Here is a 23700-nt window from a genome sequence, read left to right on the forward strand (position 1 = left end):
ATACAGCTGGACGTTAACAGCAGACTTTTTAAGTTTATTAGATGGATTAAACACCACTGTGGTGTTTAGTCATATGTGAAATAAATTTACAATGATGAATCAATTTTTTTATTAACGATTAAATTAATAACCAACTAATTTGATAATTGATTAATCAGCGTTAGCAATTTAAAAAGGAGGAATAAAAAGTTCCATAGATGAGAATGTCTTTTTGTTTCTTTATGATATTAGACTAAATATGTTTGGGTAGGCTTATAGGTAAATATATTAGGGGCTGGTCCCCTATGAAAGCAGGAGTTTTAGGGCTTTTTGGAGGACTGTTTCCCTTTATACACACTTATGAACCAATTAAACACAATTCATAGCACTGCATGTTTCAAAATGGAAATTAAGGATGGAAAAAAGTGTTAAAAACTAGTTTGGGTGACTCGCTAGCAAGTACTTTTTGTGTAGTTTGGCCTAATGGTGACATTATATTTTATTTTATTTGTTTACCAAAAGCAGGGGGTAGGCAATCTGTGGCTCTGGAGCCACATGTGGCCCTTAACCCTTGGTCAGTGGCTCCTTGTGGCTTTGACCAAAAAAAAAAGTCACATTAAATAACCCACCTGCAGAGTAACCACTTTGTGACAAAACATAATGATGACTCCTCATTTAGACCTGAGGTTGCTGACCCCTGACCTAAAGAATCCCCAAATCACTGTTTATTTATTTATTTTTTTACTGATATCAGCAAATGTGAATTTACTTGCTTAGATTACATAAAGTGTAGCAAAAGAAAACTTTTTTAAAAAAAAAAATCATATGGTGGCGTGTTCTTTACACCATGACAGTTTTCCCTAAACTGAAATTACGTAAATTGCAATATATAGAATCGTAACCCCTGTATCGCGATACGCATCGTATGGCTAGATTCTTGCCAATACACAGTCCTAGATGTAATGTTTTCATCTGACCCATCACAGTTTGATTTGTAAAATAGGAATGAATAAGCTCTATAAATCAATCTATCTATACCACTTTGTTGGTTAAATGCAAGAAGGTCTAAGTGTTGCCTACTGTCCCATATTACCCTCTCGCCCTCACACAAGATCACTGAGCACACCAAGGCGCCCTGATTGGACTTTGAAATAGTTGCATGCTCCTGAAATTTCCCTGCAGTGATACTTATTTCTTTTTTCCCTCCTCCTGGTCAGTGCACGGTGGGCACGTGAGAAAGTTAAGCAGCTGTTTGACCGGGGCTCGTCGCTGCGTCACAGAGCGTCTCCTCGCTGATTGGCCCGCTCTTGTGCAACTGTGCAGTTGTATAAACTCTGCAGTTTGAAGGAGTTGGCAGAGTCTCCTGCAGGGATCGCATCACTCTCAGTGGGGGGAAACTCTGCCGCGCGAGGGGAGGAAAAAGGCTTTACCAGTTTCTGCGGACTTGTCTTGCAAAGTGATTTAGAGATGCAGAGCTGCGCCAAGTCCTGGGGGATCTTCTTGGCCAAGTCGGTGAATCCCAGCGCACCGTGCAGGCGTCTGAGTGACAAGAGCCGCGTGGTTTGGAAACTTCAGTGCAGGATCCGAAATAGCGGGGCATCCCTGCCGACAGCAGCCCGGGGTCTGAGGACCTCTGCAGCCGTCTCCTCCAGACAGATAGAGAGAATATTACCCAAACATGATGATTTTGCAGAGAGGCACATTGGTCCAGGTGAGAGGGAGAAGAGAGAAATGCTGGATGCTCTGGGACTCGAGGTAAGATTTGTTACTCATCCCCCCCACCAAAATTGGGCGCAAAACATCCTTTCTTTCTGATTAAACCAAATTTCACCAAAGAAACAAGTGTTCGAGCAGCATATTGATATTACTCAATGTTCACACCCATGATTTGAGTGCTTTTATTGATTAAAATTCTTTTTTTTCTCGCAGTCGATCGACCAGTTGATCGAAAACACAGTTCCAGCCTCCATCCGTATGCAGCGGAGTATGAAAATGGATGATCCAATCTGTAAGTTTACCTTCATTTGAGTATATTTATTATTGATACAATAACATCTTCATGTGACATCCTCATGGCGAAATTCTGCATCGATGCCATTGTGCCAAACCTGATTTAAAATGCTCAAAATCATCAAAATGCACGTAAAAACAGTGTGTTTATGTCAGTCGTCTCCATCTATTTTGCACGGTGAGGTTTTTCCCACATTAAACGGGCAGTTAAATGAAGCCAAGTGAGTGGCTGGAATGTAGGTTGCACCTCTATTGTGTGCCGTGGAGCGCTCTCCCCTGTTAAGTCTTCCTTTGAACATATTTGGAGTTGTTTTTGCGAAACTCGGCGAGCGGCACCAATCTCCTGTTGGGAAGCCGCCGATGCTCATAGGATGGCAACTGGAGTGTAAAGTTTAGCCTTGAGCTCCGGTCCCAAGTCCAGTTCAATCTGGTTACAGCGTTCACATTACATCACAGCCGAGGGGGTTCCTAATAAGGTGACTTTTGCATGGGGATTTGACTGGATGTGTGTTTTTCTCCTATGCAATATGTGTCAGCCCCAGATACACAGTCTTCCCGTTAATCGAGTTTGTTTTAGCTTTTTTTTTCACAAGCCGGAGGCGGAGAAATGATGCGGTTTTATCAGAAGGTGTTTCCTGTAAATAATGTTGAGATTATGATCATTGAATTCAGGCAGTGAATTCAGTGAATTGGCTTGAGCAGCAGATGAAACCCCTCTGTAAGAGCAGGTGCGTCTCTGTCAGCGGTAAGCCCAAGTAAAAGATAAAAAATGATAACTGACTACATGAACAATTTGTGTTTCCAAAGCCAAAAAGGCTTCTGCTTAGAGAGTGGCTTCTGTTAATTTGTTAGTCTGGGGCTGTTGTTATATGTGCAAAATGAAAATAGTAAACTGGAGCTGCTATTATTAAGTGAGTAGTTTTCAACTATTAAATTAATTGCATACTATTTTGGAAATCAATTAATCATGTGCGTAATTTTTAAAAAATGTTCTGATTCCAGTTTCTTAAATGTGATTTTTTTCTGCTTTACTGACTCATCTAGTACAACAAACTGAATATCTTCATCTGAGGATATTGTTTTGGGCTTTGGGAAATACTGATCAATATGTTCAGCTATTTTCTGTCATTTTATAGAGCAAACAACTAATTGATTAATCAAGAAAGTAATCAACAGATTAATCGGCATCGATAATAATCGTTAGTTACATAATGGATGAAATAAACATCTGAATAATATTATCATTTCTGGCATCACTACAAATATAGAAAACAAAGCCTTTAATAAGTATGTTTATTGAGTTGTAATGACAGTTTGATTTAATTTGGCAGAATTATTCAAGACAGCATAATAATTAGTGTTGCAACTAACCATTATTTTCATTATTACTTAATCAAAATGTAGGAAAACAATGAAAAATGCCTGGCACAATTTTTTAAAGCCCAAAATAGTAATAAATGATAGTTAATTTTATTATTATGGACAAATGAACATCTCGGGTCTATATTATCATGTCACAATATGATACCTCTGAATGTCGATAAACTATGATTGTATTCAGGGCTGCCATGACATCAGATTTTCACTCCATGATTATTGAGGCCAAAAGAGTTCACAATTACAACATTATTGCGCCAATTATAGAACATTTAAAATTATAATGCTATGAGTCAGATTGGTAAATTAATTATTTGTATGTGTATTATTAACACTCATTGGAAGAGCATCTGGAAAAACAGCTGGGAGCACCTGTGAAGCGTGCATTTGGCCAAAAGTGACACTGACAAGTTGTACAACTCCACACCATGAGCCCAAAAGTTGAAAATATTGCACCCATGTGCACCCAAAAATGGCCAGAAAAACCCATCATGCACCAGCCACAAGCAACATCAAGCAGCAGCAAACCCAACAAGTGCGCTTTATCAGAGGGAAACAATGGTTTTGCTGACGACTCTTTTCTAGCGATGCGTCTTGGTGCGATCGGCCCTTTATGTATTCTGTTTGTGAGCTGTGCCGAGACTTGCTGTGATGATAAATAAATGCTGGCATGACTCTTTTGTATGATTGTGCAACCATAAACTCGAGTCATTGATTCAACAGAGATCATTCACCGGAGACAGTCAGCTTTAACACCAGAGGTCCTCTGGAAAATCCAACATATAGAGAAGATTGTTGTTAAAAACACAGGAGTTAAAAATCATCAGGTACTATATCGCTACCTAGTCTCTCTGATCCACCCTTGTGTCAGCCCCTCCTGTGACTCTGTCAGGTTTCATAATGCAACAAGCCATGCTGAAGGAACAAACTGGAGGCAGTGCTGGTTTTCTGCTTGTTCAGCTTTAGAGGGCTTCAGTTTGCAAAGCCAGTGAGGGATTCTCTCTTCAACAATAGACCTCCTGGATGGTTCTGAATCAGGCTTTTTTGCTGCCCTGTAGAACTCCGGGACCATGGGAAAGCAGTCCTCCCTACTGAAACAAACTCACACACAAAAATACACACTAACAACTCACCCTGAACCTGTTGATAATCGCTGCATTTTTATTTTCTGAGCTGAATTTGGCCGATTCACCACCTCCAGACTGTGAATGTGCACCGTTTAGCCTTTACAAGAAGCTGTAAATAACCACTTGTATACTGGCTACAGTCCCTCTCACCACCAAAGACTCAGAGGTGTCTTTTTCTAGTTAGGGCTCTCGGTTCAGACGGGCGGTATTGTCCATTCCTTGGAGTTGCTAGGCAGCCAGGAAGGCCAGAGGAATCTCAGAGGCTGGTTGTGCACTGGCAGAGCTTCCTTACAGCGCCGGGGAATGAGGCTAAATAACTGCAAGAAACCATGGCTGTAGTCCGTCTCTTGATGTTTACTTGTGATATGGACAGAAATATCTTGTACATGCATTGTTTTTCTTTTTGTTCAATAATAAGTTTTGTTTCTTGTGATATTTTGTTTACAGTATATACTCAATTTTGTGGGTAGGAAGGAGGTTTGATAGCTGCATGTGGCGGCTCTAACTGGTCTTATTAGTAATACAGTCAGTTCCTCACATGAGACGAGATGCTGTTCATTAGATCTTTTGGCATGTCTTGATTGTAGGGCTGTCTTGAATACAATTTTCTGGGCTCATTGGCACGTCCGATGGATGCCCAATCAGATTGGATTCTGGGGAGTTTTTGACCAAGAGACCAAGTTCTGATCACAAATTAAATATTTTTCAGGTGAGAATGAAGTTCTGGACACCTTACAGAAGATTGCATCAAAGAACAAAGTGTGGAGGTCTTACATCGGCATGGGCTACTACAACTGCTCCGTACCACCGCCCATCCAGCGTAATCTCCTGGAGAATTCAGGCTGGTGAGTCTCCTCAAGTGGCCCTCCCTTTTTGAAAGAGGAAGGAGTTTGTTTCCACTTACAGATAATGAATGACGTTTAGCCCTAAGGTAGGGTTACTTATTTAAAGTTAAATTGCTCTGCTGCAGAGTAATGTGACTCTGATAGTAAGCCTTGTGACTCATGAGATCTGATGATGTGCTTCTGTCCTACTTTCTGCTGAGCAAGATTTTCTTTCACCCAAATCCAAATCAGCCATCCTTGCCCACGTTTTCTTCAAAATCCCAGGATCGGGGGAGACAAACAATGTACTCCACTGTCCCGTCTCGCTTCCTTGAATACCACCAGTTTTTGCTTTTGTGCTCATGTCTGAACTCGCTCTGTTGTTTCATTGTGTCCATGTTGGTCTCAGGGTGACTCAGTACACGCCCTACCAGCCTGAGGTCTCTCAAGGTCGCCTGGAGTCGCTCCTCAATTACCAGACCATGATCTGTGACATTACAGGCATGCCAATGGCCAACGCCTCGCTGCTTGATGAGGGCACGGCTGCTGCTGAGGCCATGCAGCTCTGCCACAGGTATTTAAGAAGAAAATTACTGTTACACTTTGGGAACAAGTTGCTACATAGGATGAAACACTCAGCAAAATACAGAGGAAGAAACGAAGCAAATACATACAGCCTTGATACATGAATGGGTATATCTGAGAAATTATTTGTGTTAACTCCTCACAGACAAAACAAAAGAAGAACCTTCTACATTGACCCACGCTGCCATCCGCAGACCATCGCTGTAGTGCAGACCAGAGCCAAGTATGTATTACATGTGCAAAATTAGTGTATGAACTCTGCATGAAGAAAAGAAAAGGAAAAATAATTTTTTTTTATTGCATTATTTACATAACATAATATAAGCTACCTCTAAGTTTTCCCTGTCGTGTTGCAGCTACATCGGGGTGAAAACCGTGCTGAAGCTGCCTCATGAGATGGACTTCAGTGGGAAGGATGTGAGCGGTGTGCTGTTTCAGTACCCAGACACTGATGGCAGGGTGGAAGACTTCACAGCCCTCGTTGACCGGGCGCACAAGGGAGGGGTAAGAGAGCTTCAGCCACAAAAACAAGAAAAAGATCTACTTGGAGATTATTCTGCAAGTTGTCGATTACTTTATATCAAAGGAAGACACAACACAAAATCTTAGATTTGCTACTGCAGTTTTCCCTCTGTCTGGATTGACCTAAAGTTTTATGCTGATGACACTGTAGTATATTTAAGACCTGGTTTTTTTTTTTTTTTTACATCTTTATATCTGGGGTAGGCAAAAATCTGGAAAAAATCTTCCACCAGACGACCACGAGCAAATGCAAATACAATAATCTAGTGTTTCCTGTACATTCATATATCTAATACTATTTCATTGTAGAGTTGCATGCAGCGCGTTCGCTCAGCCCCTCCTTGCCCCACTCTCTCTCTCTCTGTTTATCAGACCAAAAATGAGACAAGAATTTACTAACAAGTGCATCCCACTATGCCTCTACCTCACTCATGCTGCTGTGGACTGCTTTGCAAGAAGGACAGTGGACAGCAGCTCCAAAACTTTGTACGGCAGCTGTAGTGGCTCAAATTCAGCCACCACGTTTTATTTCATTTTTTGTCAGCTCTCTTTTAGACTCTCATTTAGAAAAGTCCGTCTTCTGTGTTTTAGGTTGCTTTACAGTGTAGGCAGTTGTTGCCAATGCTTGAGTAGCAACTTTCCCTGCAGGATTCTCTGCCAATAAATCCGACTTTCACCTACTGAAGGAACGTGCATGCACATCTGCATTTGTAGAATAACTAATAGTAGCATCCTCTTTCTGAAATGACCTTTGATTGGCCAAAGTCTCCTGTCACAGGCTAGATTTTCTGAAGCGTGAAAACAGAGCCAAGAGGAGCTGCAGAAGTGTAGTGTTCTCTCAGTCCATTTGAATTAAGATATGCTCAAAGTTTATTGTAAGATTTGTGCCCAATGATGCTTTGATTTCGGGATGGGATGTGCATAAACCACTATCAAAATTTGGTTCAACCATTCTGTTACAGGAAGTGCTCATCTCATGCATGCATGTGGCATAACTGCAAACCAACAGCTACACATTGGCCAGAATATGTGACCTTTCATAATTAAGAGGAGTTATGTCCATTGACTTGGTTCTTTCCCTGTCCAGGCCCTGGCTTGCTGTGCCACAGACCTTTTAGCCCTCTGTGTGTTGCGTCCTCCTGGGGAGTTTGGCGTTGATATCGCATTAGGTAGCTCCCAGAGGTTTGGGGTCCCTCTCTGCTATGGTGGTCCCCACGCTGCTTTCTTCGCTGTTAAAGACAACTTGATCCGGATGATGCCTGGCAGAATGGTTGGAGTCACCAGGTGAGACACGACACTCATCGGTCAGGAAAACTTGGAAGGAACTTTGGTGTACGCTTTATGTAAATGACAGTGCTTTGCATTCAAACCAAAGGATGAAATTCAAAAGCTTTATTTTGGAACAGTTTACAAAAAACACATATTTATATTTCAGGGACGCGGCTGGTAAGGAGGTGTATCGGCTTGCTTTGCAGACCAGAGAGCAGCACATTCGCAGAGACAAAGCAACCAGCAACATCTGCACCGCACAGGTACGACAAGGGTCACATTGTATTTTTTTTTATCATTTTCACATATAAATAAATAAAGTGAAATAAGAAGTAACATAATTTGGAACAACCATTATGAAAAAATCTGTGTTGTTATTATTGTTAGTTACTGTCAATCAATTAGCTGAAGTGGAAGAATGTTTTTTAATTTTTGTAATGAACTTTCTTTTTTGTCTTGATGTTAACTATGTATTATTTTCTTTGCATTTTCATGCCTGTTGTTCAACATCTGACTCATAGGCTCTGCTGGCCAACATGGCTGCTATGTACGCACTGTATCATGGTCCCCAGGGACTTAAACACATCGCTGAGAGGACACACAATGCTGCCCTGATCCTTGCTGAAGGTATATTTGTTGTATTTTGAGCTTGAATTTAGCTTTTATTTATGCAGCATCGCTATTATTTTACAGATGTAGTAACCTTACAATTTGAGACATTCATTTGTAACACATGCATGATTTTTGTCATTTTAAGTCTTGTCAGACTTCAATGAGTGCATCTGGCACATTGAGGATTGATAATCCATTTAAAAACTGGACAGAAACTGATATGTCATCATTGCTACCTTATGCAAAATGGGGAAAACGCAAAAAAAAACCAACCTAATACATTCTTCCCATTTTCTCATTCAATTCCATCCTCCATGAAAAGAAACACATTTATTCTGTTTGTTTTTTTAAAATATATCTTAAATATATCTAAAGCATGCACTGAATACAACTGTTTGCACACACAACTTTGCACACTGTGTTTCAGGTCTGAAGCGAGCGGGACATCGGCTGCACAGTGAGATGTTCTTTGACACTCTAAAGATCAACTGCAGCGTTGCAGCCAAAGACATCTTTGAGAGAGCTGCGCAGAGGCAGATAAACCTGAGAGTCTACACAGAGGGAGTGGTGAGACTATCAGATTTTTGGATAGCACCGCATTGATTTTTTTTCAAATGTTGAGTGTACAGTTGACAGGTGTACAATGACCGGGGTGGAGCTTTTTCTTTTTCGAGGCAATGCTTTGCCATACCTGTAACACCACACAGCCATAAAGTAATGCAACTAAATGAAACGCCACAGCCAAGTACTACATGATGACACGATCAAAATCGCCAGAAAATTACCAACTTCCAAAACAGCAGCGTTACACAGTGAATCACCAACCCCAGCAAACACAGAGTACAGTGAAATAAACAAGTGGTACATTGCTAACCAGGAAACGGCTCAATCTCCCACATTGCCAAAATAATCTCTTGTTTTTTTAACAAATAGTTGTTACGTCCATGAGTTCCAGATAAATGACAAAAAGTAGCAGAAATAATTGGTATGGTCCTCATTTTTAAAAATGTTAGTCCATTCATTTCTACCAGAAACTTGAGCTGTCATCTGTTTGGTAACTTAAAAAAAAAAAAAAATCCTAACATTCAACAAGCCTACCGTTAATAATCCATGAGTAGTCAAACCCGTTTCTCTACACTTACACATCTCCAAGCTGTCGAAACAAAATTTTGTTTTGATGTTTTACTTCTCTCAGTCGGAAATTATGCACACTGCCAGATTAACATACAATTTAAGACAGAGGCTTGAATATCAGAGGTGTGCTGTTCGTCAAAACGTTTTTAAAATTGTGTTCATCTCTCCTTCCCTCCGCCAACAGTTGGGAGTCTCCCTGGATGAGACGGTGACTGAGAGGGACTTGGACGACTTGCTCTGGGTCTTTGGCTGTGAATCTTCAGCTGTACGTGATTGTTATTTACTCATTTATGTTTCATCTGTTGTCATTAACATTTCAGTTTAATGTGTGTCTTTGCTGCAGGGTTGCATACTGATTGTTATTTTATCTGAGTTGCTTTGACTTAAAACGCCACCTGCTTTACTTTTGAAATGCTAAATTTTCAGGAGCTGATCGCTGAGAAGATGGGTGAGCGGGTGAAGGGGATCATGGGAAGTCCCTTCAAGAGGACGAGCAAGTACCTCACACACCAGGTCTTTAACAGGTTGGTACTCTCGGTTAAACTGCAGCCCTGTAGTACACACTGTAGCAGAAAACAAATGATAACAAACTGCACAAACACTTTTATGTCTTTATGACACGTTAGGCTAGACTCAGATTTTCCGTATTGATTGTGTGGTAATAAATACAGCTGCACTGGCCACTGATGTTAAATCACCACATTACATGACAGATGAAAATGTGGTGACTTTTCAGTACCAATTTTCTGATATGAAGGCCTGCTGCACCTGCTACTTGTGTTAAATGTTTTGTTTTTTTCAGTATGACTGCAACAATCCAAAAATATGTTAATTTTCAGCCAAAAGTCATATAGTTAAGTGTAAGCAAGAATTTAACACGTTAATTCTGCAGTAGAAATGGGTTTGGACAGTGAGAGCCTCAGTCGCAACACAGGCATCTCTTTTGGTGGCTAAAAGTGGAGCATATTATCTTTATTAGTGCCATAGAGACAGTCTGGTATCAGTGCTTTGAATGTCTTAAGTCCTCTGTTTACTCTCTGATGAAATGATTGTGACACTTGAAAAAAATGCTTGGTCAGACTTCCTGCTAATGCACTGGGTAGGCAAACTGCTTAATAATTTTGAAGCACGCTATTAGCAGCAATTTGCCCTCGGCTCATGCTATGTTTGCTTTTCTGGTTAACCCTCAGTTATCACTCTGAGACCAACATTGTGCGATACATGAAGCGCCTGGAAAACAAGGACATCTCCCTGGTGCACAGCATGATTCCACTGGTTAGTGCTACATGACGACAAACTAGTTACTCAGATCTACAGACGATTTAAATACATATCATGACATATATGATGGCAAAATGTTGTTCTCCTCTTTAGGGCTCCTGCACCATGAAGCTCAACAGCTCTTCAGAGCTCATGGTGAGTAATTCAAGCTGCATCTGAGGTAGTTTGTCTGGACATTCTCATTGCAAGGTACTTTTACTTTACAAAAAAACAAAAACACGCAAAATGTGATTTTTGCAAAGCAGATCCAAACCTCCATATTTGGAGGTGGTTTGAAAGGCATCTTGAACTACATTTCTCCAGATGGATCTCAGTCCTGAGCCTCCATAATAAGGTGTATCTGTAGAAATCCGATTAGAAATTAGAAATGCTCAAATCAGATTGTCTTTTACTGAGCTGCGCGCACAAATTTGTATCACCACCAGATGTTTAACAAGACTGATGGACAAAAACTGATATACCGGACACTGTAGAAGTTAACTCTGGGGTTGATGATGTCAAATAAGACATTAACGCTAAATATCTCTGGAATGCTGCATGTGAGAGAGTTGGTGTTTTTTGCCCAGACGTTAACCATCGCACCGCTCTGAAGAGGGCTCCGGTGCGATGGTATTCCTTTTCAGAGGCTTTGTGATCTGGTCCTGAACTGCTGTGTCTTTTTGGAGACTTTGTAAAATTAATTCATAATGATTAATCTGACACTGAATGTCTTCTGAAATTGTTTATCCATTTTTACATGTTGAAAACAGTCGCTGCCATTAGCCTCCATTTCCCATGCTTCACCAGCTTAGTTACATAGGCACTGACGCCTACATTGTTACCACAGCAACCCATGCAGATCGGTTGGTGCTGTCAGGACAAGCAAATCCGATTTGATCGCTTGCAAAAAATATTTCAGACAGTTTGTCCTGAAGATCTGATTTGAGAAAGACATCTAGTTAACCTGCAGTCTGAATGTAGCCTAAACAACATGTCATGGCCTTCCTCTGTGGATGGAGCTGCTCAGTTGTGATGAAGATAGTCTATTTGTTGTTATGTAAACAACAAAATGATCTCCACAACATCTGAGAAACTCCTCCCACTGAGGATGGCCACTTTTTTTATGCTCAAGAGGGAATCTTCAATCTGAACCCTCTCTCTTCCTCAGCCAATCACCTGGAGGGAATTTGCCAACATCCACCCCTTTGTGCCTCTGGATCAGGCCGACGGCTACCAGAAGCTCTTCAGACAGCTGGAGAAGGACCTCTGTGAGGTGACGGGCTATGACAGCATCTCCTTCCAGCCAAACAGGTAACACCCATCTTTTAGTGGAAGCACAAATCTCCACCAACACCAGCTCATCAAGCATTAGTCCTTGATGCCTAATTCTTTGATAGCCCACAAAAATTTAAGCAATGCTTATTTTGAATTGAACCCTTATTGGCAGTCCAAAAGTTAACAAATTTAAGGCATTTCCTGCCAAAAATGTTGCGTTAAAAATGTAAATTTCCCTCTTCCGTATATGATTTTAACCTCTGATAAAAATAACTGTTTTTAATGGATTCAGTCAAAAACTCTGGTTGAATAACCTGTGTTAGATTACAAGGATTTACACATTTTTCACCATTAAGTCAATATTTTAACATCCTAATATCATTCCTTGATAATAAAATGATCTTACTGTCTATAATTATGCATGCGTTATAATCTTGAGCAGTTAATTGAACTGACTGGAAATGAAAAAGTGGAAATGAGACCTTTATATATGAAGTGATAAACCAGGAGTTTCCCTTTGTTGTCTGGGACTTTGTAGTTAGTTTCAGACTTCAATCAGTATGCAGTAGTCAAATGTTAGGAGCTGCTTGCTTCAGTAATTCAGGTTTCAGCTGATAAAGCACACGGCAACCTCTGCTGTCTATCACCACTTTATCAGCAGCAGAGGGTTTATGAATGCCAAACCATGCTACATTGGCCTGGAGAGTTATCATGCAGCTCGCTTTCATCCCATCTGTCTCTCCCCTTTTGGTAATGTCTGCAGACTGGTCTTTGAACTGTCCTTCGGTAATGGGGCGTGCGTGCGTGTATGCATGCGTGTGTACGTGGTGCATGACCATTGTGTATTTTCCTTGTCTTCCAGTGGTGCTCAGGGAGAATACGCTGGCCTGGCTGCCATAAAAGCGTACCTGAACTCAAAGGGAGAGAGCTCCAGAAGTGTAAGTGTGCTGTCTAATTGGACTGCAGTCATACTGAAAGTCAGTGTGAATTAGTGTTATGTGGCACTTAATAGGATTTAATGACACTTAAGTGAATACGTTATGTCACTTACTCAGTAAAATTTTGTGAAAAAACCCTATTTCCGCATGCCTTAACAGTGAACAAAGAATTCAAAAACTGAGAAAAGTCTCATTTATTCAGTCTTACGCTCAAAACTTCCCAAACATTCGTTTCACCAAAACTGCAATAATAAAAACACTTCTGCATTAATCTCATGCACGAACAAGTAGCGTGTCTTAGTGAACGCATGCGTTTGGACTCTGTGAACTCCTTGTGTGCCAATCCTATGCAGATGTCCTTTATTCACATTTTTGTGAAAATAGATGTGTTTTGAAAGAACTGAGCACAGACGGGATTAACTAGATGGGGATCGAACTATACAAGTTGTGTCACGGTTAATGATTTCTTGATATAGTTTTGCTATTGTTAAACATGGACACCTGAAACTTAAATTCATGGATCTTTCTTTGCTCACCGTATAGCCATATGAGAAAAACTAAGTTTTCTTCATGAATTTTAACATAACAGGAGCTGAGTAATTGATATGCAAATGAAAACTTTGTGGATTAGGTATTTCTTTATATGCACTACAAGCCAAAGATACAAAGGAATTTACAATAAGATCCATATTCAGAGCCCCACAGCAATTTAGAGACTAATACATTTATTTGCTTTCGTGCCAAAGGTTGAGAAATAGATAGCACTTTTATATGTACATTAATTATGAAATACAGCAAGCAGCAGGTCAGACCTCACTCATAACCCGCCGTAAAAACAACAACCTGCCGTTGTTTTTTTGTGCAGATTAAACTAAAAAAGTTAAAGTCAAAATAAAAAACTTGCATGTTTTTCTAGAAGATCAAAGTACATTTAATAGCAATAAAGCAATGATGACATTGCTATTGGAAGACGTATGTTCCATCATTATGAGCACAGTTATAGCGTTGATATCTAAGAATGATTTATAGCCAGTATTTCCTTTCATTATGCTGACTGAGGTCAATAAAGAGCATGAGTACACACAGTGTGTGAGCCCTATCAGCCTTAGATGTCCTGACACTTTTATTGTTCCTGGGTTACAACAGGTCACTTTGACACCGCAGATTAACATGTTTAAGCGATTCTGGTTAAAAATTCCTTCAGTATCCTGACATGCTGATTGGCAGCAGCTCGAGGACAGCACAAGATAAGACGCCCCCTCAGATTAAAGACTGGCTGACTAAAGTATTTTTCCTGTACTTTAAATCGGCCTTTGTTTTTTAATGGCTCCCTCATACGTATATCTTAGATAGTGGCCTGATCTCTTGAAACAGTCAAGGTCCAAACTAACAACCGTTTGTGCAAACAAAGGGGCTGAAAACACTGCAATCCAACTATAGGCCACCTGCTTCCAAGATTCCATATTTGGAGGTTTTAAGACTTTGAGATCTGCAAGTCAGTGGTGTGACACTCTGCAGTGTTTTCCCAGTCAGTCATTTGTAAATGTTACCCAACCCACAGGTCTAAGCGGCCCAGTGTCCTTGCACAAGTTGCCGTGTAAAAAAAAAAACTGCCTCTCCCTAATAAGGAATAAAATCAATTAATGATCTGAAGGCAGGTTACACATTAGTGCCAGTGGTGGGTGTTGGCCAAGAACAAAATTTCAGCATTTCCTCTCACAGACTAAACCCTCAGTAGCACTGCTCTGGTTGTATAAAGAATGGAAAGAATTTATATTTAATATCTATTCTACAGTACAGCCATTTTTATGTCTCTGCACCGGCCAGAGGTGTTATGTTTTTGGGTTTGTCTGGCGCGTTCTTCAACACGATATTTGACCATTGCCTCTAGTGAATGTCTTCAACATTCACTTGGACTCAATGATAAGCTGATTAGATTTTGGTGCTCATAGGTCAAAACCACCTTGGCCTTTGACCTCATCTGTCTCATTGTTTTGGAAATGATATCTTAAGACCACTGTGATGGAATTTCTTCTTCAATTTCGAATTTGGTGTTAAAAGCTCAAGGTCACAGTGACATGCATCCGTCTCATTTTCGTGAATGCAATATATTAGGATGGCCATGAGGTAGTTTTCTCAAATTTGGCACAAACATCCATTTGGACTCAAGAATGAACTGATTTTAATCTGGTGGTCAAAGGTCAAGGGTCCTGATGACCTCATACCACATGCTTTTGGCCATAATTCAAGAACCCTCAAGAACCACCTTGGACCACCATTGGTGCCTGGGGGCATACAACCATGTGGCAGTAATTCTAGTTTTATTGATAATATAAAGGCCCAAGGCACTACATGTTTACTGTTCACGACCTTTAGCTTAATATATTTTGGCTTTAAAAAAATGTGCATGATTTTCGTTAGGTGTACTTTTTGTACAAAGCGGCATTTTTAGATTGATACTCATTCAAAGCTAATTCCTTGTATGTGAAAACCGTCTTGGCAGTGAGCTGGATTCTGTTTTTGTTTTCTCTGCTGCTCTTGGATAATGAGCGTTTATTCTGCAGTAATAGCCTGAAGGGATTCTTGAATATCATAGGGACAACAGTAGTCAAAAAGTTGTTTTTCACACACTGAATAAAAGCATAATTTTTATCCAGGCTACAACACTCTGTCCTGCTGCATTCATAGCTTTTTCCTTTCACCTCCAGGTCTGTCTGATCCCTAAGTCAGCCCACGGCACCAACCCAGCCAGCGCTCAGATGGCTGGCATGAAGGTTCAGGTGGTGGAGGTGGATAAGGATGGCAACATCGACCTGGCACACCTCAAGGCACTGGTGAGAGCCGGATTGTTTGCATTCCACTGGGTTTACGCATGAGGATTTGCACATCAGAATAGGCAGGTTTCAAGAAGAGAGAGCAGCTGTATAAGGGCATTGTGTACTCACAGTGTTTTGTTTGGCAGAAACATAGTGGCTTGCGATTGCTTCATAAAAATGCATTGTTTTTACTGTCATGTTAGCATGTTGTTATTGTTTTTTATAACGATATTTGGTTAGTCAGCTGACGTAACTTTAGATTAAAAGGAGTTTACTGCACAGTCAAAAGGTTTACAACACGCACAGTGATAAAAGCACAACACTCACCAGTTACACTGAGCGTCTGGCCGATCTGCTCCCAAAACATGCTTTTCTGTATTTGTTATGATAGTTTGTGACCGACAGACTGACAGTTGCTAAACTTGTGGCAGTGATGACACCTACGCCCTTCCGAAAAGCTCAGGCTGGCTGTAACTTTAATAGTGTAGGGCAAAATTTCTGGAATACTGCCTCAGGAATAGTGATGAAAGTCATGAAATCTGAACTTTTTTTGTAAAGCAGTAAGGCTCACTTGTCACACTTGGTAGTATCTGGCCAAAATTTTAAATCCATTGTTATAATTACTCAGTCTTTAGTGATGGACTGCTCACTACATCTGCAGATCATTAAGACTTAATAAAGTTTATAAAAGACCATGGCAGCTTTAAATTGAATTAAAAATAATACATTTATTAGGAGGTACTGATGTGATGTTACTTATATTATGGGGTGTTGGGATTTGATAAGTACAGTTTTAATAATGATGCTGATGCTGATGTCCTAAATCCTGTCCTCTCCTCCAGGTCGACAAGCACAAGGCGAGTCTAGCAGCCATGATGATCACCTATCCTTCCACCTTTGGTGTGTTTGAGGAGCAGATCGGAGACGTATGTGATCTTATTCACGAAAATGGAGGACAGGTGTACCTGGACGGCGCCAACATGAACGCACAGGTGGGAGAAGAAACAGCAGCATAACGTGACAACTCAATGTTTCTGCTCTGTGATGTAAGAAAAAGAAAGTAAACTTTTACTTGTGATAATAGGATAAAGGTCTATAGATGTGTGTTATCATGCTGTAAATGGATAACCTTTGGTCTCTGTAATATGCAGGTGGCGGTTTTAACGCCAATATCACCACCAATCCTTGACAGACGTACACACCCTGCCCACTCTGACTTCTACAATGAAAGCTTATTATAATTACTTTATATATGTATTCAGATATTCAAATTATTTTCAACAATATTAAGATTTTTGCAAATGTGTTATTACTTCTCAAGGGCCAGAACAATAAGTTGTGCAAGATATTGGCACTTAACAGGGATGCTATACATGCAAATAAATGTTAATTAAAATGTCTAACTGTTTAGAATTACAACTAAAATAATTCCAACCAGCTTTCATGTCAGAGACCTTAAACTAAGTAAAGCCCTAATCTTGATAAAATTATTAGATTATTGTACTCATTTTCCTGCAAGAACTTGAAGCCTTAGTTGGTAACTTTTTAAAAAAATACATTATTGTCATATTTGCTGAAACACTTATTACAGCCTGACTGTGGTGCGAGACAGATAAACTGTTAAAAACCATCATGGTCCTCTGCCTCCTCACGGTGCCTCTGATAGAATTTGCAAGAATCTGCCGCACGAGAACGATCACAAACACCAGAGCCTCGGAGTCTCTAATGCAGCCGTCAATCATGTCAGTCACTGCTCGTTGTGACCTAGCCGCCATGCTGGCACTTTACAAACAGTGAATGAGAGCTGGGTCATAGACGCCCTGGCCCTGATTTATTGGGGGTTTTTTTGTGCGTCACTGTAAATTCTTGTGAAATATGGTGAACTTCATTAGAAGACAGCTTTAAATTTTAGGTTAGGTATTCTGTACTCCAAATGATCAGTCTATATTGTGCTGTTTTCCAGGTGGGTCTGTGTCGTCCTGGAGATTACGGCTCTGATGTGTCTCATCTCAACCTGCACAAAACCTTCTGCATCCCTCATGGTGGAGGAGGACCTGGCATGGGGCCAATTGGAGTGTAAGACAGATCATATATTCATGTAGACTCACTGGATTCACTGGAAATATGATGCCTGTCGGCTAAATATCTGAATGTAACCCTGAAGGTGACAGTATCAGTTTAGAGTGTGTGCACACGCCTGCATGTCGATACTAGTGTGTAAGCAGATAATCACAGTTAACCAGCAACACTTTTTTTAAAAAATCACATTGTTCTGATGACATCAATGTGCTCTTCATCAGGAAGGCCCACCTCGCCCCCTTCCTGCCGAGCCACCCGGTCGTCCCCATGCATTCAGTCAACACCAGCAGCTCGCTGGGCACCATCAGCGCCGCCCCCTGGGGCTCCAGCGCCATCCTGCCAATCTCCTGGGCTTACATCAAGGTCAGCACAGAAAATCAGTGATGTTCTTGTTGTGTTGATGTTTTATCCGAACATGACTATGTTTATTTTTAAGCAAGGAAGAGACACGAGCAAAAAGACATGTTTTATTAGTATAATGAAAAGCACCTGAAGCATGCGGTAGCAAATGTTTGAAGAAAAAAAAACCACTGACAGCAGGGTGGAGAAATATTTGTAACTAAGTAACCCATGCCAATTTGTAAAAATATTTTTGAAACAGTTTATTCTATAAATGCACTGAGTTGATGGCAACTCCTCTCTATCTTATTTCCATGACTGCTTGCACGGTGCTATGTGATTCCTCATATTAACATGGTTCCTGTAAAAACAGGAAAATAGGGAAGGACTTGTTGCGGTATCCAATAAAGGAGCAGTAGCCAGTCTGAAATTACGTGCATATGTGGAGGTGGCTTAGTTAAAATGCCGGCGGCTAACAACGTAATCCCTTCACCACAGGTTGGTGCTGCATTATCAGTAGTTACCCCAGGTGTTGGCACAACAAAAAACACGACTCCAATCCAATACTGCAAGCTAGCTTGTGGGTTGTGTTAACTGGCAGAATTTATGGTCATGGTGGAGAGCCATAACAATTTAAACATTTCGAAAATTATTTATTTGGACGCAGGATTAGTATACAACCCCGAGAGCAGGATAAGCCATCAACATTTGGTATAATTTCCCTGGAAACTCTAAAATTCCCTTAAGAATAACTACAAGGGGACTTTTTTATCATTGTTGGGCCAGATAGGTGGTTTTAAAAACACTATTTATCTAGTGTAACTGGTGAGACGATTTTGACATTTAAACCTCTATTTCTTCACCTGTTGCTATGAAACTATACGTTTTGTTAAAGTCAGCTGGCTGTCATGTGAGTTTCATGTCAGAGTCACATGAAATAATGTCTGAATGTTACAAACTCCCTGAGAAGCGATGCGAGGATGGTGATGCCCATTGCTCAAGTGTTGTCATGACATTTTACCAGGTGTTTATCAATGTGCACATTTTTAACTTCTTGCAAAGAGAAGCAGAGCAGCTGGCCTTTTCTCATTGTCACAACTAGTTTTCAAGACTAAAATGGTCAAATTCAGATTTTTAAAATTATTTGATATTATTTGACCTGAATGCAAGTTAATTCTAAATTTTCCGTAAATAAATAATTATAATTTCTATCAATATATCTTGTGGAATTTCCTGCCATTTTTCTTTCTATCATCATTCTTGTTTTCTGGTTAGATGATGGGATCCAAAGGACTGGTTCACGCTACAGAGGTCGCCATTCTCAACGCCAATTACATGGCCAAGAGGCTGGAAGGTCACTATAAGGTCCTCTTCAGAGGCACGAAAGGTAACCGCAGTGAAAGCTTTATATTCTATCAATGTTAAAAAAAAAGCTTACTTGATGTTTCAAAGATGTTGATGTTATTGTGTTGGTCTGAACAGGTTTTGTAGCCCACGAGTTTATTCTGGATGTGAGGCCATTCAAGAAGACAGCTAACATTGAGGCTGTGGATGTGGCTAAGAGGCTGCAAGATTACGGTTGGCCAAATCATTATACACATTACTCCTTAACTGTTATACAAAAAATGCTGTAGTTGCTGCTGTATTTTGGTTAAAGCGCTTTGGGGCCTTGTTCTAGACTTAAGCCATGTTGCCATTATTACACATATTTTTTATGTATTACATTAGAAAAGTTATATTGAAATGGCAAAATGTAATAAAACTTATAGATACTATAATATAATTATATATAATTTTGCATAAAAAAGCTCTTTTAGGAGGGTTTCAGACTCACAAGTTGCACCTGTACTTATTTATTCAGAGCACCTCACAAAGAGGCATCTTCAGTTCCAGTTGAAACAGATCTCTGAAAACCTCAGTGTTTCTTTTGTAGATAAGTGAGATGAGATGACTTGTTTTGTTGACGTTTTGCTGCTCTACTCTATTATTTTTACTGGCAGACTACAGCTACACATAAATAATAGCCTTTACTGCAGACTTTTGACCAAACTACACTTTATGGATCATTTATTCGCTCCAAACCAGTTGACAGAAAGCATCTAATTTGCAAATTTTTTTTGCAACAATTCAAAAGTTTGCTTAAAATTTGCACTCTAGTGAAAACATGGCTATTAAATGTACAGAATAATACGTCTTTGTAAAAAACTAATACAAAGCAATTCAAAACCAAAAGAAAGAGAAATCTAACCTTTTTTTCATTTTATTTCATTCATAACGACAACAGACATTATTTAACATTTATGTAAATGTGCTAGTCTTACAATATGTTTGCATGCACTATACACAGGCGGGCCATCAATAAAATGTACATTTCATACATACACATGCAAAGCTGGCTGCCTGGCAACGGCAATTGGTTTATTGTAACTAGTAGAAGTTGTTTTCTGATTCTTTTTCTTTGTGCTGGTGTGCAGGTTTCCATGCTCCCACCATGTCATGGCCTGTGGCTGGCACCCTCATGATCGAGCCCACAGAGTCGGAGGACAAGGCCGAGATGGATCGGTTCTGCGACGCCCTGCTTGGTATCCGACAGGAGATCGCAGACATTGAAGAGGGAAGGATGGACTCCCGCATCAACCCACTCAAGGTTGGCTATACTGGCTATATCTGTCTGATTTGTATGAGGTGAAATGATGCTGAAGAAGCTTCTCTCGTGTTTCTTTGCAGATGGCTCCTCACTCTCTGGCCTGCATCGCATCCTCCAACTGGGACAGACCCTACTCCAGGGAGCACGCCGCTTTCCCCCTGGTAAGTGTCGACATCTTTCCGACTTCATTACACACTACCTAACAAGTTTTTAGTAGTGGTAAATGTGCTGAAAATAAGAAATTTGTTGTTTGTTTCGCCCTCTAGTGGTCAAAAATTAGAATTGATATTAATTTCTCTGGAGGAAGAGGAAATGCCTTTAACATAATTTAGTCCATATAGCTGCATCGGTTCCATCTACACTAAAACCATTTTGAAAACTGTGAAAAATATTTTCACACTAAACTGCAGCGTAGACACTTGATTTTTTTGTACAAGCTTTGAGATATCCATCACATTTCTGCCTCCATGTCACTACAGTCGTGGTAAATAGATTTGTTTGTGGGCCTCACATCACTTATTAAAAGTTGTTAAAGCTGCAACTAATGATTATTATCAGCTTGTTTTTATGAAAATCATTAAAAAAATGTCCTTTCTAATTTCTTATAGCCTAAAGTAATATATTCAAATTAGAGACAGACGACGAATCAGACCCGTCAGTATTAAAGGAACAGTTAACCACCCAATGGATCATCTGTACATGATCTGTACATGTAATTTTAACTTTTTTTTTTTTTTTTAGAATATTTAAATGTTTTATATACATTCGATAGTATGTTATGTTATTCAAAATAAAATAAAAAAGTCTTGTGCACTCTGACTTCCAAGATAGGATAAAAAATCATAGTCATCATAGACAACTGACCACAAGTTGTGCTGTTTAATCCTTAATTCCTTCTTCAAAATAGTTAAAATACTATACAATAGACTGTATAATTAATTATGAATGTATTCAATCATTGTGACTGCAAAACATCACAATCAGTCACAGCATGTAATCTGTAAACAGAAAATCCTTCAAATAAGACAAATAAATTCAAAATATTTGAAACTGAAAAAAAATAAAAAGTTTATCTGACCAATAAGCTGTTCGATCAGCTGAGAGCCAGGCGTTAGCAGTCGGCGGAGAGCAACTGCATCGCCTGATTCTAAAATCTGTGGCCACCTCGAAATCGCGAGATTACCGCTGTCCACTTTTGCATGATGTCAGAGCAAGTCGGGCTAGAGCCGGACACAAATCTAACCAGCATGCATTGCTCTTGGATCGGTTCTGCACAGAGGTGGGTAGGCTCAAACGAACCTGTACAAAAGTCATACTAAAGCATGTTGTCTGAAAAAGTATTAAAAAGTCATACTGTAGTAAAATGTCCAAAATAGCATTAAAATTCATACTTTATTATGTTGTCCAAAATAACATGAAAAAGTCTTACTTTATATAAAAGACTCTAAGGACAGAGAGATGTCATATACTGTAAAGCCCTCTGAGGCAAATTATGATTTGTGATAACAGGCTCTATTAAAAAAAAATGAACAGTTTTGAATTTGGTCACTTCTGATATCCTATTTTAGAGTCTTACTGCAAATTACTTTATTATGTCTGTGTGGCGTAATAAGCACAAGCTCATAAAAAGCATAAAGACACTTAATTTTGACGTTTATCCTCCTGTCTTTCAGCCCTTCATTAGGCCAGAGACAAAATTCTGGCCGAGCATCTCCAGGATCGATGACATCTACGGTGACCAGAACCTTGTGTGCACCTGCCCACCTATGGAGGCATACGAGTCTCCATATGAGGAGAAGAGAGCCTCCTCATAGGTTCTTCCTGTGGTCCAGTCACAATGTCCAGCTTGAGCTCTTAAACCTCACAGACTTTTAACACCAGTTTACTTAGTGAAAAATATGAGAAATGGAGGGTTTATCACAGCATGTCTGATCAGATTGGGTTAACGTAAATCAATACTGTCAGGCTCTCCATACAACCTCCACAAAATAGATAGAGCTGGAGGAAAACAATAGCATCAAAGACTGTCAAACTTATAGATTGTTTTATTCCCTCACGCAGAGACTGTAGCAGGGAAAGAAATGTGTTAGGTTGGGGCTCCAAAAGTCTGTAAGAGAGCTTCTGAGCACTCGTCAATTTCACAGCCAACTTATTACGAATGAGTGTCAAGTCTGTGAGGTGGACATTAGGATTGGGCTTTGTCTCTGATCTCACCCTTACGGGGGTCACGGGGTTGTCCCCTACTCGAACTGTTCCAATGGACCAAAGGTGCAACATTTCCTTTTCCAGGTCACAAATAGGTGCACCCTTCTAAACTGAGGCCGCTTTATAACACACCTCTGAAAACTGTATTTTAAGTTGAGTGCAGATAATTTCTAGACTCCCACAAAAATGCCCCTGGTGCCTCAATACTGTTGTGTAAAATAGTTGCTATGACTCTCCCTTTTTCCCAAATACTATGACAAACGTAGGAGTAGTTTATTGTAGGCTTTTGTTAATATGCATCTCTTGTACGAAAATGGTTTAATGTGTTCTGTGACATGTTTGATCAGGTAGATAAGGATAGTCTTAATTTTAAATTAATTATTTTCTAATCTTAACTGTTTTTTCTGTAGAAAAGAAATGTATGTATTAAACCCAAAGGAAAATTTCAGTGTATTTCTCTTCAACTTGGTGTGGGTGTTAGATTCACTATAGAAACATTTTGAGGTGAAGTTTTTCATGAGTAAACACTGTGACCTGGTGGTGGCAAAGCTTCTTGAAATCTTATATTCCAAATTTTGTGAGAATAGTTTGTCGAGACTATGGAAATGTCACATATCATATTTTGACATTTTTCTACCATACTATAGTATGGCATTTTCGATCATTTTTTCGACATGCTTTAGTATGGTATTTTTTGCATCA

General features: G+C 39.9%; 1 protein-coding gene across 1 annotated transcript; it reads left to right on the top strand.

Annotated features, from left to right (window-relative positions):
* The first annotated feature begins 1316 nt into the window (after positions 1–1316).
* gldc (glycine dehydrogenase (decarboxylating)) lies at positions 1317–23446 on the top strand. Its single transcript, XM_042488776.2, has 25 exons — positions 1317–1734; positions 1909–1987; positions 5203–5338; positions 5727–5891; positions 6048–6125; positions 6259–6406; positions 7512–7708; positions 7860–7956; positions 8215–8320; positions 8733–8872; positions 9624–9704; positions 9866–9963; positions 10630–10714; positions 10814–10855; positions 11868–12010; positions 12837–12912; positions 15621–15746; positions 16571–16720; positions 17692–17804; positions 18029–18170; positions 19422–19533; positions 19629–19724; positions 20621–20793; positions 20874–20954; positions 22467–23446. Exons 1-25 carry the CDS (start codon positions 1447–1449, stop codon positions 22605–22607), a joined length of 3093 nt encoding a protein of 1030 aa, XP_042344710.1. The 5' UTR covers positions 1317–1446; the 3' UTR covers positions 22608–23446.
* Positions 23447–23700: the final 254 nt, after the last annotated feature.

The sequence above is a fragment of the Plectropomus leopardus genome, chromosome 4, assembly GCF_026936395.1.
Source record: "Plectropomus leopardus strain MGB_pleo_1.0 chromosome 4, ASM2693639v1, whole genome shotgun sequence".
Taxonomy (NCBI): domain Eukaryota; kingdom Metazoa; phylum Chordata; class Actinopteri; order Perciformes; family Serranidae; genus Plectropomus; species Plectropomus leopardus.